The sequence below is a fragment of the Sceloporus occidentalis genome, unplaced genomic scaffold, assembly GCF_023333645.1.
Source record: "Sceloporus occidentalis isolate IW3139 unplaced genomic scaffold, rSceOcc1.0.p SCAF_2, whole genome shotgun sequence".
Taxonomy (NCBI): Eukaryota; Metazoa; Chordata; class Lepidosauria; order Squamata; family Phrynosomatidae; genus Sceloporus; species Sceloporus occidentalis.
In genome coordinates this window covers 58315879-58336533 of record NW_028316982.1, presented here as the reverse complement: position 1 = coordinate 58336533, position 20655 = coordinate 58315879, and the positions used below count along the sequence as shown (strand labels likewise).

General features: G+C 44.0%; 1 protein-coding gene across 1 annotated transcript in view; it reads right to left on the bottom strand.

Annotated features, from left to right (window-relative positions):
- The window catches only part of LOC149318393 (dynamin-binding protein-like), an 87355-nt gene that overhangs the window by 49506 nt on the left and 17194 nt on the right, over nt 1-20655 (bottom strand). Inside the window, exons 2-4 of the mRNA XM_089509598.1 lie at nt 9274-9427; nt 6328-6450; nt 3483-5354 (exon numbers count right to left, since the gene is read on the bottom strand). Coding sequence (XP_089365724.1) covers nt 3483-5354; nt 6328-6450; nt 9274-9421 — 2143 coding nt within the window. The 5' untranslated portion in view covers nt 9422-9427. The remainder of the gene's footprint in view (nt 1-3482; nt 5355-6327; nt 6451-9273; nt 9428-20655) is intronic.

Here is a 20655-nt window from a genome sequence, read left to right as displayed (position 1 = left end):
CTGTGCTAATGCGCTGGGGAACTTCAGGCTGGTCCTCAGGACTGCTCATGACCTCCTCATCGGCGGAACTCTACAGTCATGGGGGTGTTAGGTCCTATATAGACCGGCCTGAAAGGGCAGCTTGTGGTCAGAGTTGGGGCGTCACATCCAGATGACGCACACCCTGACTCCGGCCCAGGGTGCCATGATGCCGCGCACTGCTCCACACAGCGCATGGCACCATGGCGCTCCTCCAGTGCAGTGTCCAAATGACACAGCACTAAAGGAGCACCATATAGCTGCCCCGCTGCGGTGCACTTTTGAGGGTGTAAAAAGGAGCTGCTTTTTGTGACTCCTTTTTGGGCCCTCAAAAGGGTGCCATAGCCACAGCATGAGGTTGCCACAGTCCCGATCCAGTGTGAAAAGGTGCAGTGTCCCTCTGCCCCTTTGAGGTAGTCTGTAGAACCCCTTAGTCACTCATGGAACAGAGCTTAGAAAAGTTACCTTTCTGAACCACATCTCAGGATCATTTCAGCAGTGGCTGTACTGGCAGGGGGATTCTTGGAGCTGTGGTCCAAAAAAGGAACTTTTTTCTTTTATTATTATTATTTTTTATTAAGGTATTTAGTACATCATATAAAATACAATCGCATTCCTTACATCATTGACAACTAATAAACGTCTATCATCCCCTCAATCAAACAAACAACATACTTGCGTACCATGTAAACATTAAACAAGACATTAGGCACTGACACCATCTACCTTCACCACTTCATTGCAGTGATTTAAACAAATATACATTGGAATAATAATCTTTTCTTACACCTCAACATATTTTTTCAAGCTTTTCATGGATGTTCATGGATACACACAACACATTTTTTAAGCACTGACACCATCACTTGTAACTCCTATGTTTTCCTAAGGAAACTCCCCATAGGAACACAGAGAACCTAGTCAAAATAATGATTTTAGAGCACACTAGGCATCACATTTCAGCTCAGCCATGGACTATCATTTGCCTTTGGGCAAGTCACCATTTCACAGACTCATTCCTGGCAACTGTAAAATGTTGGAAAATGTATGCCAAATTTCTAGAAATCTGCACAGCAAGAGACAAACCAGTTAGACAAACCAAGAGATCTAATGAAAAATTCAAAACCTTGTGTAGCATTAAAAATTATATTTATATCTTATCTTTCATCACAGGAGTGCAAAGAAAGAGAAATTATTCATTTTCTTCTTTACTGTATCCTGTATGGCAGGTTAGGCTTTGCAAGTGTAACTGGTTCAAGATCACACAATGGTCTTAATTGTTGAGTAGGGATTTGAACCCAGTTCTGTCCAGTACTGCTCTGATAACCTAACCATCATACTGGAAGCCTGTGGGGTGCCTGTTGTTCACATTCTAAAATAATGTGTCAACAGTTTTTGTTAATAAGACAAAGGGAGAGGTCTGGACAGATATTTCAATAGTTACCAAACATAGGGGCTGCCAGCTATTAAGGCCAGCCTGAGGGCAGAGTCGGGGCGTGGCATCCATACAACTCCACTCCCATGGTGGTGTGACACTGAGCACCACTTCACACAGCGCACAGTGTCATGGCGCTCCCCTGGTTCTATATTTACATGACCCAGCGCCAAAGGAGCACCTTAAAGCGATGCTATTTCACCCTTTTTGCGCCCTGGAAAGGCCCAATAGGAGCCACGGCGTGTGGTTGCCATGGCTCTGATCCAGTGCAGCTGGGGGCGGCTGCAAGCCACCCATTAGGAGTAATCTGCATAGCCTCATAGTTATCAGCGACTTGCCTTGGGTCCCAGCCACATCTCCCTGCCATACTACAGTCTCTACACATTTGTCCATACATCCCAAACACTCTTTTCCAGCCCTCTTCAATCAACAAAAACACAGAACTCCTCCGTCCTTCTCTATCAGCTTTCTTTGAAAAGATGGTGAGATAAAGATTTCTTTTTACCTGAACTATTCACTAGTTAGATTAGGATATAGCTTTTATGTATATACAGATTAAAGCCATTAGTAAAATTTTGTTTGAACTTTAAGATGCTTGTGTTGTGTTTGGAGTCAGTCTCAGTTCTTAGGGAAGCTTTGGCGCTTTACAGACCGCCCAAAAAGGGCGGTCTGCCAGCGCGTCCGTTTCCACTGCCAGGAAGCCTCAGCCTCCAAACAGGGAGGGTTCCTAGCGGTGGAAAAAGAAACCGCAAAAAGCGGCTTCTTTTTGTGGCATGGTAATGATGCCGCAAGGCGCCAATGGCACACTTGCGGTGTCATTTCCACGCCATGAAATGTGATTGCTAAGCTTCCGCTACGTCAAAATGGCAGCGCCCATGTAGAAAGGGCACCGCCATTTTGTACGTGCTCGGCACGTACTAGGGTTAGGGCGTCCAGAAGGGACACCCTTTCGTAACCCTAGTACGCGCCGAGCACGTAGTTTTTGCCCGTGAGGAACGGGCCATAGTTAGACAAAAGCACATTTCTGCTACTCTGCTGATTTAAATTAAGCTAGACCCTAATAGGCTTGGCTTTGGTATTTTTGATATTTAAATATTTTTGTTTCCTTGGCAAGGGCTGAAGCCTCAGGAAACTTAAATTACCCGACATCTGCAACATCCATAACATAATCCCTCACTATTAGGAATGCTGGGTGAGTATTTGCTGATTGTAGTCCATCATCTGAGAGCCACCTACTCCCCAGCCTTGTTTTACTCAGTGAGAAAAACATCATGTCCCAAAGTCAAAGGTTTAGTAGGAAAGTATGTCAGTCTCCTATAGCCAGTGTTTCATACCTCCTCTCTACGAAGGTTACACTTTTGAAGTTTGGATAATATTTTATGAATGAAAATTGGTTGGGCAAAAGGGGGGATATTTAGCTTGTATTTTCCTAGAAAAGTTATCTAGTCAACTTCAAATAGGAGACAGATTTTCTAGGACTGAGGACTCAAGAAGATGCCATGGCACTTGGCACAGAAATGTCTTTTGTACATGCTCTTCATCTTCAAAAACAACAGCAGAGCCAGACACAATTCTACACATAACAGCACTGAATAATAATTTACCTCAAAGCCAGCCTCTTCCAACCAGAAGCCTCTAGAAGGCAAGCATTCCAACTCCCACCATCCCCTAGACAACATGGCCAGTGGTAAAAAGTGATTGGTATTAAAATCCAAAGCATACTGATATGAGGCCGGAGGAGGCTGCTCTAAGCCAATGAAACAACAAACCTGTAAGTATTTTGTCATTCACAAAGAACAGGGGCTAGATGTAATGTCTGCACCTGTCAAACCAGAATCTGGAAAACTTACTGTTTGTGACTGCTACTCCCAGAAACCCCCAGCAAACATGACTAGTTGTTTGGGGGATTCTGGGAGCTGCACTTCCAAGTACTGTGTCAGCCCCAGTTTCACCATCCTACCTGTGTAGTGTCTGGGTAGAGCTTCTTTTCTACCCTCTACCCATGTTTGGCAAAGTTTACTGTACTCACCCTTCAGTTCCTGCAGCTCCAGGTTCAGGCTGGAGATCTTGCAGTCACAGAAGTTCAGGTTTTCCAGTGTCTCTGTTCGTACAAGCTCATTCTGTGGCCGCTCCAGCATTGCACTGACCTCTATGCGGGTCTTTCTGTAAACATCCAGTTCTTGCTCCAATTTTTCAATGTGTTTTACCAGGAAAAGATACTGTGATGCATCTCCAGACTCACCAGTGCTACTTGATCTTTCTTTGACCTCTGAGCGTAGTTTTACTGAAGCTGGAATCTTCCTCTGGCTACCTGCAGGTGGAAGCGGGGCTGGCCTGGAGGGCCGTACAGAAGTTGGAAGAATTTGAGGAGAAGGCATATTTTGAGGGGTCTGCCCTGCAGGTGAATGAAATGGGGCTGAGACTGGAGTGCTAGGTCGAGGAGGGGGTGGCCTTAGCACTTTCCTCCTTTGGGGAGTGTGCTCCACTGAACCACGTACAATATCCTTCTCAGAGCTGAAGTCCAAGATGGAAAAATGCCGGGAAACATTATCCTGTTGGGGGGTGCTGTATCTGGCTTGACCTGTAGGACTGGTCAGGCTTTGTTCAAATTGAGCCAGTTGCTCTGTCAGCTTAGAATCAAGGTCCCCACAGCTCTCCCCATGGAGCACCTCTTGGGGGCACTCGGACCGAGTGCCATGACAGACAGGCCAAGTATCTAGGCCCTCATGAGACCCACTGAAGCTGGAAGAACGGGATTTGGTTTTCTGCCACTGGACATCCACACAAGGGGCTAAGTCCTCACAAAGGGTGTTTTCATGAGAAAGACTGTGAGTTTCTCCATCCTGCTCTGGGGGATTGCAGGCTTCAGTGTAGTCCCATGAGGCCCTCCGGCTCTGGCTGGACTCTGATCTACTCACCTGGCCACAGGGCTGGTTCTTTGGTTGGACTGGGGGCTGAGGTATCTTAGAAACCCCATTGACAACTTTGGCTGAGTCTACAGGGGGAGCCCCTGACATGCCTGAGGAAAGAGGTTCCAGGAAGGCTTCATTCTGGTGATTCAACATTTCATCCTGTTGGAGCTCAGAGTCCTCCAAGACATCCTCCAGCCCCACTGGAAGATGACCAGGCTTCTCCTCAGAACAGACGGGGCTCCACTCAGGTACTTCCCATACAGCAGGAGAATCTGCTTTGTGGGGGCTGGATGCCACCGGGACCACCGCCTTCAATGGGCATCCAAGTTCCCATTTCTTCCTGGATGGGGGACTACCCTCCTCCAACTTCACAAACCTGTGGGGAAAGATGCCGCGTCTTCCTCGGAGTTCCCCCTCCAGCCAGCCATCGTCCAAGACTCCCACAATCCGGATTCTGTCCCCCACCTCAAAGTCAAGCTCTGCTGATTCCAAAGCCCGGAATTGATATAGGGCAATCCCATAAGGCCCTGGCAGCTCTTCCCTATCACTCCATGCCCTTTGTTCTTCCTGGGGGTATACACCCTTCACTCCATTCACATTGTGGATTTCTGATGATCCTAGATCCTCTGGGTTGCCCTTTGTTTTCAGCGGACCCAAAAGTTCCACAAATCCCTCAGGGAAGATACCTCGTTTGCCTCCAAGCTCCCCTTCAAACCACCCAGGCTCAGGGATGCCGACAATGGTAATCACATCTCCTTCCCGGAAGTCCAGCTCTTCTTCCAGCTGTGCAGAAAGGCTCATCAGTGCTCGGGCTTGACCCAAGGCATAGGCTGGCATCTCCAGCATGGTTCCATAAGGGTATCGAGGGCCAAAGGTAGAGAGGCTGATTTCTCTTACACAGGATGATGGGAAGAAACCACTAGCTCCCCAACAACTTCGGCCTTGGAGCCATGGAGAGGCTACAGAACCATCCAGAACCACCAGGTCACCTACAAGGACAAGGAACACAAGTTCAGGGAACTGGTCAGATACCACCCAGAGCCTGGAAGAGTTAGCTTTTTAAACTATTACCTCCCAGAATCATGAAGCTAAAATGGCCACTCTGATAGGGTTGTAATCAAAAATGATGTCCCCAAGCTTTAGTGTTGCAAACAGCAAGAGTGGGAAACAATGTTTTTTGGGGGGATGTTAATTCCCAGCTGCACACCTTCACAGGACAAATGACTCCACCGGCTATGGCTGTGGTCATAGATGCCACTGGGACCCTAGAGGACATACCAGGCAGGAGTCCACTGTCACTCCTCATCGCCTTTTCTTGTGCAGTAAAGAAAGGGGCACAGCAAAGAACTTTCAGCTGGTGTTCAAAAAGGGACAAAAAGAGAAGAGGAGGAGGTGATGATGATGATGGTGATGATGTTTACAGTGATGATACCTTACCATCAGTCTCTGAAATTTACAGGGGCAAATGACTTAGATGAGAATAGACAAAGAGCCTCTTGTGGACTGTACTTGGCATCTCTACAAGCCAAATTTGGACCCATAGGCCATTGGTCCCTCATCCCCCCTCTCCACTTCCAGCATCTCCTTGCTCAGAGTGATCAGTTTTAGAATCCTCAGGGTCCAAATGTAGCAAAGCCCCAAAGTATCAAAGCCCCAAAGGTGGTATCAAAGTCCCAAAGACTCACAGCACTCCAGGTAGGATTTACCAAGCAAAGTGCTGGAAAAACGGACTGTATCTACTTTCCAAAGACTCTTGCTTTTGGAGGTCTTGAAACCCAGGCTCAGCCAGTCTAGCAGGACATGGAAATAACAACCCTTTGACTACTGCAGGTGGAGTCCCAGAGAATAGCTGACAGAGATTGTGTTCCACTTGATGGACTCTGACGTCTACAGTAGAAGTGTGTAAGACAGGTAGGTTCCTCTTTGTCCAAGATATGCAGGCAAGGAAATCATCACCATTACCTCTCTGCAAGGTCAGGCTGCCAGGATCCTGGGAAGTAAAGTTGCTGGTACAAACAAAGAGCTTCTCCCCTTGTTTCAAAGCAGGGACATCCAAAAGTTCGACAAAACTGCTGGGGAACTGTCCTAGAATGAGAAAGGGGAATAAAGGGAGAGAAATCTCAATAGAAGGCCTGCCCTAGAACAAGAACTGACAGAGGGCATCCTGTGGTCCACAAGTGGCCCAAAAGCTGTTTTTGTGGTCCCATATGGTTCCTTCTGGTTTTGAAAAAGTCTACAGTGAACCTAAAACAGGTCTAGAGGAACCAAAATGGCTAATGGCAGTGGCCTAGGAAACACCACTCACTTTCCACCACCATCCTACTGGTCAGGCATCAACTAAGCATTAGGGTACAGATATATGCCTCAGAGGATGGCAGTGGCAAATCTTTTCTGAAAAAGTTGGCCAAGAAAACCCTGTGACAGGTTTTCCTTAGAGTTGCCATAAGTTGGAAACAATGTGAAGGCACACAACAACATGTTTCCTTGCTACATTAAAATCTCCCATCCCAAAAAGCCAAACAATGTTTCCTCAGATGGGGATAAGCAGAAAGCCTCAACCTGATTATCCCAGTAAACTTCATCAGGATTTCTAATAGCAATAAGGAAATAGCAATCATGTTTAGGATCTATCGTACTGGGTTAAAGTTAAAGCCTTCTTTGCAGCATTCTGGGAGGAACTGGGTGTCTGGGTGAGTGGGGAAGGGGCATCATTAGTACTTATGGGGCCATAATGCATAAGAATCACTTATGCATTTGTGAGTTTGCATGTGACAAATCTAGATGGGTCAGAAGTCACTCAATACAAAAGGCATTCCCCAGCACCAAGAAGGGGCTGAAGGTTCCCAAAGCAGAAGAATCTACATTGTTATACTTGGAAAGGTTATATTTTGGCCTCCAGCTGCTGAATCTGCCTGTCAGAATCCAATATAAAGTTTAGCTTTGGAAGTAACCATGTCAAGGGTGTTCACTGTATTCCAGTGCCTTCACCAGAGAATTTCTGCACTTACTTAGCTGTAACACAAGGGGGTTTAGCCTTTTGGATAAAACTATGATCAAATTTTAGTTGTTCTGTGGTGTCAGATAGGAACCATGAGGAAGGAGAAATGAGTATGCAGGCTTGAGCATGGCTCCCTCTCCTGGCCACTGTAACAGGTTTTCTCCACATGTCTCTCCTGCTTACAGGATTTACATAGACTGGAGTATGGTTTGTCTAAATTTTTTAATGACTGTCAAAGAGAGAAGTGAAATCTTCAGATGTTAATGGAAACCACATCCTGCCCTGCCTCCCAGCCCTCTTGATGAGAGAGCAGCCACGTTGATCATGCCATAAGGCAGCCAGGCTCTGAAGAATGGAGAAAGACCCTTACAAGATTAAGAAAGTGGGAGCTGAGATTTTTTCTTTCTCTTTTCTCCAATTTGAGGCTGGGACCCTAGGAGATGATTCATGTCCTCAGCAATTGGTCACAGAACTGGGGTCAGCTGATAAATGAAAGGATTGGTACAACTAAGGTAAATGTACATTGTTACACTCTAATTCCTATCAGCCTTAGTCAAGCCAATTGTAAGGGATTATGGGAGTAGCCATTCATCAATATCTGGAGTGTCAAATAGTTTCCAAATCCTGTTGTACAGATGCCACAAAGATTTTTGAGAATTAATCCAAAGAGAACTCAGAAAAGTAACTTTTTGGACGACAACTTCCAAACTCCCATGATGGTTGGGAAATTCTGGGACTTGTCATTAACATTCTAAACTCTGGAGGATAATAAGGGAAGACGTAACCCTGTAATTAGGACACTGACTAGCCTGCTTCCTTGAGTATTAGATGCTGCTCTGAAATCCACTGAACTGTTCATGGGGCTGTTGTCATGCAGAATCTACACCATGCCACATTGTGTACTTTGGACATGCATCTTTTATTAGCCTGATCATCTGCTTGATGGAAACAAATAAAAGGACCTGGAGACAAAAGAAGAAAGCTTCTTATACTCTGATAGCAGTCTCAGTTCTCCATATGCCAGGTGTTGTGTGCCTCCTAGCACAGCCTCAAAATGTGCAGAAGCACAGAAAGGGTTTTTGTTTTGGCTGGAGGGGCAGAACTGAAGGTGGAGGAATTTGTACCAAACAGTACAATGAAGGCAGCATGCTCAGTGGGCATGGAAGACTGGCTATTGTGGGTGCATGTGTGAGTATGTGATGGAAATGAATGGAGTATCCCAAACAGATGCACTCCAGAATAATGCATCTTATTGCAAACCCAGCTCTCACATGATATGTTCTAGCATAGACACTGGGCCAGTTTAGAGATGATTACCATCACACCAAAGCCACTTCAAATCACTCCATGTGAGAACTCCTAATGTATGGTGAAATCTTTATGAGCACATCAGCAAGTGGTCATTTGGTGAATTTTTCAAAGCCACTGCAAATTTAATATACTGCCAGATGACCTCTTAATTTCATACACTAACAATTGCAAAACTTCCCTCTTGCTTCCCTCTCCTATACAGTGCGTCCGCGTTTTACGCGGCCACCCTGGAAGAGCCCACTGAGCGCCCCAGAAGAATTAATGGGGCATGAGCCCCATTACTTCCTATGAGGCTTCAGCATACACTGAATTCCCCTTACGCGGAGGGATCTGGAACGGATCTCCATGTAAGGGGAGGGTGCACTGTATTATTTCTGCAGCTTCTTCTGGAAATATTGTTGTAGTCACCAAAGAAAGCTGTTTTACATACTTAACTGAAATTGCAGGGTTCCACAAGTCCCGATGATCATTTATTTGGGGTCAAAGTATACCTCCTCTCTGTTATATTTTCTTTCTTGTCTGACCTGTACTATACAATTTCTAGTGCACTTTTAACTCTATCAGCCTTATGAGTTAAACAAAGGTCTATCAGCTCCCACCTGTAACCCCTTCCTTCTTTCCAAGGAGCCAGAACTCATCTATTACAGCCAACACTTCTATGACATCCCCCACAAACAGCGGCAGCTCCTCAGAGACACTGGGACAGAAATCAAAGATAGCACGGACCACAGATCCAGCCTCCATCATTGGGATCTACAAGAAAAGAATACAAAGTCAGTGCCTGGAAACAGTTGCAATGTGTTACAGATTGCAAAGGACATTTAGACAGCAGAAGGAATGCAAGAACAAGCAACACAGGATTAATAAAAAGTTACTTTTTAGACTGCAGTTCTCAAAGTTGCCAGCCACTTTCTTCTTTGATTAGTTAGTGGTGGCCTTCAATCTCTGCAACAAGAGTGCAGAACATACAGTCCTTCAGATACTGCTGGACTACAAATTCCATCATCCACAGACAGCACCCCCTAATGGTCTGAGATAATTAAGCATACCCTGCATAATTGCCCTTTCTCACATTATGCAAATTGATTCAAGATTGTGGTAGAACACAGCTAGAATCCTTCTGCTGTCAGTTGTTTTGGACCATGACTCCAATAGTCCCTCAGCACGGGTCATATTGTTTGGGGCTTCTGGAAGATGAAGTTGAAAACAGATGGAGAGTTAAAAGTTTCCCTCCTCTGTGCTAGTAGCTGGAGAATCAACAGAGGCACCTCAGTTCCACCATTATATATTCTCTTCCTGTGAGCAATAAAAAAAGGAGTATGGTCTGTGCAGGCATATATGGGGACTTTCCAAATGCCAAAAACATGTGTGTGTTGTAGAAATGGAAAGCAATAGAAGGGGCCTCTGGTACTGCAACTATTCCATCCCATTTCCCAAACTCTAGAATCAGGCAAGCTGCATAAAGAGAGCTGAGGATGAGGAGCCAGGAGAAGGAGGAATTCCTGTCAGGAAAGAATGGCAAGATGAAGCGGAAGCTCAGCACTTCCCTGACGCACAGAACTGGACTCATGGCTGCCAAAGTCCAACAAGCAATGTGCAAACAGCAACAGGTACAATCCATATGAAACCCAAGCTGACCCCACTAGGGTTGCCAAGTTTGTTTGTTTATTGACGCCTGTGCTTGCACCTTTCATAGCAGTATGATCACTAGACATTAATAGATGAGGAAAAATTCATCCCAATGCTTAAAGAGTTTCACCATGCTGTAAAAAAAAAAACCCCTATTCTTTCTGCTATTTAAGGCATAGGAGCAAGACAGGGGGCTCTTCCTGGTCAGTTGCCATCCCTAAGCTTTCGTACTTTCAGAAGAGGGGGGCTCTATTTCTGGAGACTGTACTTTTTAAAAACAGGTTGTACTTTGGCCATATCACAAGAAGGTATAACTCATTAGAAAAAATAATAATGCTTGGGAAAGTGGAGGGAAGTAGAAAGAGAGGTAGATTACATGCTACATGGATGGGCTAAATTAAGGAAGACATGGATATGAAGTTACAGAATCTAAGCAGAGCAGTAAAGTATATGTAGTCTTGGGGGTGTTTCATCCAAAGGGTTGCCATGTGTTGGGGACAACTTAAAGGCAGTTAACAATGAACAAATAGCCCTATATGCCAGTGATGTTGTGGCAGGAGGCTGCCCCCCCCATATAACCCCACTGCCACCAATAATATATATTCATAGACACACAGCAATCACTTGCATATTAAATAACATACTTGTCTATTCTCAGAGTGTACCAGCGCTGCACAATTATAGCAGTTTCATGCCACTTTTACTGTCATGGATTCATCCTATGGAAGTTGGGGACATGTAGTTTCTTAAATATTTAGAATTCTCTACTGCACTCCCTTTAGCTGCAGCACTAAAATTCTCTGGTAGAGAATTCTAAAGCCTGTTACAGACTGCCAAAATAAAGCTGCTTCGGGTCTCTTTGGAGGTATGCTATTTAAATGATGCATGGGTCCTAAGAGTCCGGAGGTCGCACCAAAGCCACACTCCATTCCTAAGCACTGGAGTGCAGCTTTGGTGCAGCTTCCGGATTCTTAGGATGCATGCATCATTTAAACAGCATACTTCCAAAGAGACCCGAAGCAGCTTTATTTTGGTAGAGTATCTCATTAAACTACTAGTCCTAGAATTCTACAGGATGAAACTATGGCAGTTAAAGTGATATCAAAGTGCTATAATTGTGTACTGTGGAGGTACTCACAGATAACAGGTGTCCCATGTTGCTCCCACTGTTCCACAACAAATCTCCTTTAGGTGACAAACATAACTGTGTCAGACAGCATACAATCTGCTGGCCAGTTCAGGACATTAACTGCCTAGATCTGGAGAGACACAATTGGGCCTGTGTTTATAAATGTGTACATAAAAGGCTATAATACAGGATGGGTTGTGTGTGAAGGAAAGGGCTAGAGAGAGTAACAGATTTTGCTGATCGCACTGCTTTGTTATCAGGCACAAGCAACCTCATGGCAACAATGTGAAGCTTGCCTCTCTTAGAAATGCTGCCTTGGCAATTCCCACCTTTTGTGATGCTGACACTCCCAAAAGCATGTGTTAGTACCCTATCCTGCAGGTTAAAGCTTGGAAAGGTTACCTTTTTGGAGTAAAATTCCCAGAATTCCAGTTCTTGGAATTGTAGTTCAGAAAAAGAATAACCCTTTCAGCACATATATATCAGATACTTCTCAAGGATTCCCTGGAATGCATCAAATCAAATCAGCAGCTTCATCCCTACCAAGCCAAGGAAAGTGACTCATAAACAAGAAACCCAGAAAAAGGTTGTTGGTACAAGTTGAAATGATTGGGAAATTAAACAGAAGCCCCTAGAAGTATGAATTCAGAGTTGCAAGGACCCAGAGGCCACGTAATTCTTCCTCTCTGCAAGCTAGGATTTATGAGCTTGCCAAAGATCAATTTAAAATTTAAATTGGCTGAAAATCATAACCATAAATCACTTCCATTTGTGAACAGTACATGGGGTGGGAGTGGAATCACCATCTGCATGAGTGGAATTTTGGTAGGAGAAGTCAAGAATGAATGTCAATCAGAGAATCAAAATGGTTAAAATAAGTGGGACAGAGTAGGTGGAACAGTCTGAAATGTGGGATTCAAGGAAAACAGTACGTATCAGAGAAACATAACTGGCTGAATAAGATTAATCATTTTAAAGAATGGGAAAATGTTATTTCTCATAAGAACTTATACCAGCCAGTTGGTATGGTCAACACCATGCTGGTTAGGTGTATTGGAAGTTGTAGTCCATACATCTGCAGGACACTAGATTTGATAAGACTCATCTAGGCATTGGGATGGCATCATGTGCTATTGGTAGAAATTAAGTAGATAACATAAGGACCTTTGGAAGCTCAGGGATCATAGAGCCTTGATTTAAAAATATTGCCAGACTATGAATGGGTTTGCATACCCTTAAAATTTCCAGAAAGGGAAAACTCTGTCCACATCTTCCAATTCCCCCTAGTTAACACTGCCACTGGCTATAATAGCTGGGAGATCCTGAAGATGCCAGCCACAGCTGCTGGCAAAACATCAGGAATAAATTCTTCTAGAACATGGCCTCATAGCCCGAAAAACTCACAAAAAACTATGTTAAGCAATTGGCTGCTTGAGGGCATAATGCAAGTGTCTTAAGATTCACCCCCCCCCCACTTAATTTCAGCACAAAGGACAAATGAAAATAATGATTTGAATGTAGATGCAGTCAAGATTTATTGCTAGTAAAGTATTAAGCTTTTCTCTTGCTCAGAGGTCAAAGGTAAGGTCATCAGAAAAATGCAGTTGAGTCCAGAATAAAGTATGGTATAAGTAATGTAGGTCTAAAGAAACCATATGAAACAAAATTATATTTATGAGTGTTTTTAGCTTTGGGGTAAATAGAGGCACCTTCTCTCTTCCAGAGGAACTATGGGAAGACACAGAAGAGCCTCAGATGCAAAGGGATTTGGGGTAAATAGAGGCTTCTTCTCTCTTCCAGAGGAACTATGGGGAGACACAGAAGAGCCTCGGATGCAAAGGGGTTTAGGGCGAATAGAGGCTCCTTCTCTCTTTCCCACACGGACTATTCTTCCTTTCCTGGAGGGGAAAAGTGCCTAAGCGACTGATTGGCTGTGACGTCAAGTGCTTATGCGCTTGATTGACAGCTGCTTTTAAAAAAAAGAGGTCCTGGAAGGGCAATAGGAACGGGGAGCAAAATAACCCGCTTCAAATTACCACAGGGAAAATACCAATGCAAACGAAAACAGGGGTAAAAAAAAACGGGTCTGTTTGCATCCGTTTTTAATGGGAATGATGGGTCAGACTCAATTACGACTCGGAAAAAAATCCGAGTCAGAATCGCAGCGATATATGTCGCGTTATATGTCCAGTGGGAATGGCCCCTACATGTCCTTATACAGAAGAGTAGAGTAGATGAAACACAGCAAAAGGAAGAAAGACTGCAGGGCAGGAATACAGCTGCAAAGGTGAGGAGCAGCAGCACTGCTTCTCCTTCCATTTGCGGCAGTAGGAGAGTTTGGGCTGCTACTAAGGACAAGTGCCATACCCTCCTTTCCTCCTAATTTCATTTCCTGTGACTGTACGAAAAGAAAAGAAAAGAAAAGGCACCAGTGCCCCAGTGGCAAGAGATTTGGAGCCTACCATGTGGACTGAGGACACTTTCATACTACACAGGAGATTATCACACAGAGGAGTGTAATTAAAACGTGTTAATCATGCGATCGGGGGAGGGGGAGAGATTATCACAAGTCATGGCAACTCCACGATGATATCCTGTTCTCCCATCCGTAAACAGTAAAGGACCCTTCATTTGGTATTAATGGGAGTTTCTGTTAATACCAAATGAAGAGTCCATTACTGTTTACGGACAGAAGAATGGGATAAGTGCACGGGGGTGTGATAATCTTCTCCCCAATCACGCAATTAACAGTTCAATGATAGGAGAAGGATGCTTGCCTTCCGTGTGATTATCTCCACAGCTACAGCACTAAGATTTTACTTTAACTGCCATGGTTCCATCTTATAGAATCTTGGGATTTGCAGTTTAGGCTGGGGGCGTTTAGAATTTACAGCAAGAGAGCTTTAGGACCTCAACAAACTACAAATCCAGTATTCCAAAGGATGCTACCTCAGCAAAGGGGAATCTTGTTCCTACAACTATGTAGTGTGAAAGGGTCCCAAGTTAAGTTGCTTCCCCAGAGTTTCATCAAAAAATTTTGATCCAATATATAGCTGGGCATTTGAATGTTGGACTATGACTCTGGAGATCAGGATTCAAATCTTTGCTTGGCCTTGAAACCCACTGGGTGACCCTGGGCAAGTCACACCTTCACAATCACAGAGGATGGCAATGCCGAACCCTGTCTGAAGAAACATGCCAAGAAAACCCTGTGATATGTTCACCTTAGGGTCGCCATAAATCAGAAATGACTTAGAGGCACACAACAACAATAACAACAACAATATAGCCAATATCGTCCAAAAGCCACCTGGAAACACCCAGATCTGTAACACACCCTGGCAAAGACAAAAAGCTGTTGGTTTGCCATTTGTAGACTAGTGAACATAGTGGGGCCAGAGAAGAGCAAGGAGTGGTGTTGCGATATCCGATGGGGAAAGGGTCCATTCAGCTGGATCAGAAGTGTGGGTGTTAATGAGTAAAGAATGGCCTGAAAAGGGAGGGGGGGAATAGGGAAAATGCTGAGATAATGCCAGAACATTCCTCTAGTTACTACAGCCATGGTGACAAAGCATATGAAAAGGCTGCCAATGAAATAAAACACACAAAACATTCTACATTACAGATACAGCTATGTGTACAAAACTGAAAAATAACACAGAGAATGTGTCCATACCACACACAGATGCAATTTGACCTCTGTTGCCACAATCTACCTCTTGCCCTGATAGTTTGCCAGAGGCAGAAGAGAAAGGATATAAAAGAGCTGTTGGGATTCTTTTCCTCATGTGGGATTCTTTGGCTTGAATGGGACCCAAAGAAACACCCTTCTCCCCCACGTCTGGTGGGGAGATTCCAAAAAGGAGGGGGCTGCTTCTTCTATGGGAAACATGAGCATACTGTTGTCTCTTTGGGAACATCTGCTTGCCAGTCCTTACTGGAAACTTATGCCTGGAGGGAGGAAACAACCTCGAAGCTTCATCCAGGCTGGATAATTAGAGAACCCAACCTTCTGTGCTGAATAGCAAACTGTTCCCAGATTTCGTGCCTCCGGCCTCCTCCCCTTGGCTGTCCATATCCGTGCCAAGTGTAACAGCCTTGCTGCATGCTGCAGCAGGAGGCACCAATCCAGAGGAAAACGTTTCACCCACCCACAGCCCTGGGGTCAGGCATGAGTCACTGACACTGCCTGTTTGCTAGCACCACTCCCCTCTTACCTCAGGGAGATCCACAATGGAACAGAGAGGATCGAGTGAATCAGACTCAGCCTTCTCCCTCAACAATACACACACAGGCCTGCTAGAAGGCTAGGACTCCTTAAAGGGTCCTGTGAAGTAAAATTCCACTACTCCCACATCTCTCAGGGTCCCAAGCAATGCAGGTTTCAGGACTTTACTCACTGTTTCTCCTCCTGCGGAAGGAACCTCAGCCACAGGCTGAAGCATGCATAGAACTACTATAGCCAGCAGAGTCTATCTGCAGTATGGGAGAGCCAAGCAAGCCCTTAGCCAGAACAGGATAAGGTAAACAAAAGGTGTAGGACCACCACCAGCACCACCCCATCCCAGGAATAACTGGAACTGAATAAGAACCATGTTGTTGTTGTGTGCCTTCAAGTCATGGCAACTCCACAATGAACTTATTATGGGGTTTTCTTGGCAAGATTTGTTCAGAGGAGGTTTGCCATTGCCTTCCCCTGAGGCTGAAAGTGTGTGACTTGCCCAAGGTCGCCCACCATAAGGGTGTTCAAATTGGATTGGGATCCACATGTGAGGGATTTTAATGGAAGACCCCTGGCCAGGGTGACCAAATGTTATAACTGCAAAGGAGGACAAGGCACCATAAAATGTATGACATTAAAGAAAATGTAGGGCACTATGAAATAAAAGCTAAAAACACTAATATAAATATAAATTCATTTCATATGGTTTATCTGCAGCTATACTGCATATAGCTGTATAGCTGTATTTTATTATGTACTCAACTGTATTTTTCTGATGAACTTATCTTTGTTAAAATGTCTTGTTGGCTTGCAAGGTACTTATTGAACTCTGAGCAAGACACGTGCTTAAAATTGTACTTTACTACCAACAAACCCTTGACTGAATGTACATTTACATGTTTCCTTTCATTTGTTCACTGTATTGAAATTAAGGGGGGGGGGGCAACATTTTCATTGTGTCCTCAAACAGCCCATCATTGCCTAACATGTTTGCTGTCTTTTCCTTCTCCGAGAAACAAATGTGTCCTGAGCTCCGGGGGCAAGTCTTGTCTGCTGATGCTCCCAGGACAAAATAACTTTAGAAGGATTCATATTATTCCCCCTATTTGCAGCAAGGATAGGCTGCCAAGTAGACACATTTCTCAAAAGGGAACAGCACGTGTGATGTTACTCAATGGGCTTCTTAATCATGGTCAAAATATAGGATGTTGGAAAGAAGGGTGAAATATGGGATGTGTGCTGGAAAAGGAGGATGTCTGGTCACCCTATACCTCTCTCAGTGTCTCAATCAATGCAGATTATAGGACTTTAATCACTGCTTCTGCTATTCCTGTGGAAGGAACCTCCACTGCAAGCTGCAGCATATACAGAACTAGTGTAGCCAGCAGAGACTATCTGCAGTAAGGTAGAGTCAAGCTCTTAGCCTGAACAGGCAAGTTAAACAAAAGTTGTAGAATCACCACCACCTCATCCCAGCAATAACTGGAGCTGAATAAGAGTGTTCAAATTGTATTGGGAACCACATGTGAGGGATTTTAATGGAAAACCCCTGGCTAACCCTTATTGGAAATAGACCACTGGAACAGGGGAACCATGGTTTGATCCTGAAAATAAGGTCCTATAATCTTACGTATGGTATACCACTGCTGTGCCCAACTTTGTCTTGGATTTATATTGTATACGTTTACACAAAATGTACAATCCCACAAGTGGGAAGAAATTAACTTTTTTGCTCCTATTATCTGCATGCACTTGGATGTGCATTTTTCAAGAAGGCATACCACATAGTGTTGGGAAATATGCAAGACATGCACAAGGACCACAGCTTAAATAATATATATCTGCTTCACACTTTGTATGGCGATCACCTTTGCCATGGTTATACCAGTGGTAATTTTGTGTTCATTATGGTCTCTTCAAATATAAAACAGACCCATGCAGCCAACCATGGGCCACCAAAACATCGCCCACAGGAGGCAGATTTTTCCCCTCACATGCATATATTAGCATGCCTGCTCACAGCAAATTCTGATTTAACACTGCAACAAACACATGTCCCACATACAAGATGAAATAGTTGTTAGCTTTTCTATTTGAAATAATTTCAGATACCAGGTTTGGTATATAATAATCATCTTATAGAATCATAGAACTGTAGAAGTGGAAATGAGTGACTCCAAGGGTGATCTAGCCTGATCCTCTGCCTTTGCAACAAATCTGCAGCAGAAGCATGGGTGATAGTTGACCATCCAGTTTCAGCTTAAAAACCTCCACCCCCTTGGAGCTTATTCCACTGTTGAACAGCTCTTACCATTGAGAAGTTATTTAGTCAGAATCTCTACTTGTAATTTTGAACCCTGCCTCCTTAAGGAGAAGCAAGCATGTTCTATCTTCAACATGACAGTTTTTCTTGATAGATATTTGAATATGTATATCATACACCCTCTCAAATGTGTCTTCTCCTGGCTAAATGTATCCTAACCCATAAAAACCTGGTTTCTAGATAGACCCTTTGCCATCTTTGCTACCTTTTTTGGGCACATCCTGATCATCTTCCTGACAACCTGTGGCCCTCTAGATGTTGCTGGAATACAACTCTCATCATCCCTCACAACTGGCTGTGCTGCCAAATGCTGGTGGACATTATAGCCCAAATGAATCTGGAAGGAGACACAGTCCTTATCCCTCCTAAGCATTAACAGCTAACTACCTACTTGTAGATCTTTATGTAAATGGCACCATACACAAGTGGGAGGTTTGCAAAAGTAGGAAAAAAACTTTAGGAGAAAAAAGAGACAGTCCATTGGGGATACTGCATGTGCAAAACAAAAGAATCTTGGCTGACTTTGAGGAGAGAAAGAAAAAACAGCTTGAAGGGAGGTGGAAGAGAGTAGCCTAGAAAAGGTCGTGGCTGGCTGAAAGACTGAACAGGAGCATTTCACAATGCAACACTGTGTTATTGATTCCACTTGTAAATTGCCAGATTTCCAACTTAACTCTCCCAGAAATTTCACAGAAGCATAAGATACCAGTGGAGATTGTAGAAATAATACAGTTTTACCACTTAATAATAATAATAATACTGTAATAATAATAATAACATTTATTTATATCCCACCCCTCTATAAGATGCAATCAGGGTGGCTTACAAAGATTTACAAATATACAATCCAAATCCCTCAATCCCCCCTTTAAAATACAATTAAACAAAGTAAGAATTAAACCATACTTAAAAATGATATAACAAACAATAAATCGTGACTGTAGTGAGGCCAGAGTTCAACAGTTAGATTTTCCTTCTAGTAGCCGGGGAACTATTCAGGAAAGGCATGCCGGAAGAGATCCGTCTTTATAGCTATTTAAAAGCTATTTAGGGTGGTAATATGATGGATCTTGTCCGCCAGGGGTTCCACAATCTGGGAGTGATAGCTGAGAAGGTCCTCTGGGAGGTCGAGGACAGCCTTATTTTATAAGGCTGTAACAGATTCCTCCCAGAGGATCTAAATATGTGGGGAGGATTATATGGAAGGAGGCAGTCCCGAAGATAGGTTGGACTCAAGCCATTTAGGGCTTTAAAGGTAATCACCAACACCTTATACTGGGCACAGAAACTAATAGGTAGCCAGTAGAGTGATCTTAAGATCGGTGTTATATGATCTCTTCTGGATTTACCAGAGACCAGTCTGGCTGACATGTTCTGAACTAATTGAAGTTTCCAGATCAAGCACAAGGGTAGTCCCATGTAGAGTGCATTGCAGAAATCAAGGTTTGAGGCTAACAGTGCTTGTACTATGGTCTCAAGTTCCCTGACTTCCAGGAAAGGGCGCAGCTGGCATATCAGCCAAAGCTGATAACAGGCACTCCTGACCATCGCATTCACCTGATTTGTCATTTGAAGTGACGGATCTAGGAGCACCCCCAGACTGTGAACACAGTCCTTTGAGGAGAGTGTGACCCCTTCCAGGACTGGAGGTTGTATCTCGATACCTGGTTTCAGAGCCGTTACCCTAAGTACCTTCATTTTGTCTGGATTCTGCTTCAATTTCCCCTGATCCTGTCCATTACTGCCTTAAGACAGTCACTGAGAGGAGAGACGCCATCTGAAATCAAAGCTGATGATGGAAAAATATATCTGGGTGTCATCAGCGTACAGATAACACCCTGATCCATGCCTCCAGATCATCTCTCTCATCCTATAAAATCCTGGGATTTGTAGTTTTCTGAGACATCATAAACCCTTGAGAAAAAGCTAAAGACCTTATAAAATGACAAACCCCAGGATTCCATAGGATAGAGCTACAGCACTTGAAGTAGTGTCAAATCGCATTATTTCTACAATATACATACACCTCCAGACAACAATTATCAGATGGTGATGATGGATTATAATGTTAGTAATGGTAAAATAATGTAAAAAAATAAAAATAAAATAGCTCTGCCAGCAGGCTTCCAATCAGATAGCCAGAATATGATCCTTCATTGATACCCTTCAACTGGCATTGATACCCTTCAACTTTTGTCCTTGATACTACAGGAACGCACAGGTCTATCTATGAGTAAGTCATGATCAAGAGTATCAAAGAGCTAATGAGAGGTCTAGAAGAACCAACAACAGAGTCATTTCCCAGACAGAAGGCCATCTAAGAAGCCTACTAAAACAGCCTCAGCACCAAATCCTAGCTGGATTTAAAACAGTTTACAGTTGATGCATCATCCAAGTATGCAGGGGATGGATTACCACCCTTCTCTTTCCCCCAAACTGGAGAATACAAAGTGCACAGAAGTTGAAAAGGCTGTCAGACATGTTTTTAAGCTGGGGTGTTGGGCCTGTAGCCTTAGAGGGTTTGATCACCTCCTTTACAAGGAACAAGATCTCCCTTTATCGTAGGAACAGCTGCAAACCAGTGATCCAGCCACCAGAGGTATGGATCTAAAATGCAAGGCATCACCCACAGTCTCCATGCATCCTGTCAACACCGGAGAACAAAACAAACAGAAAGT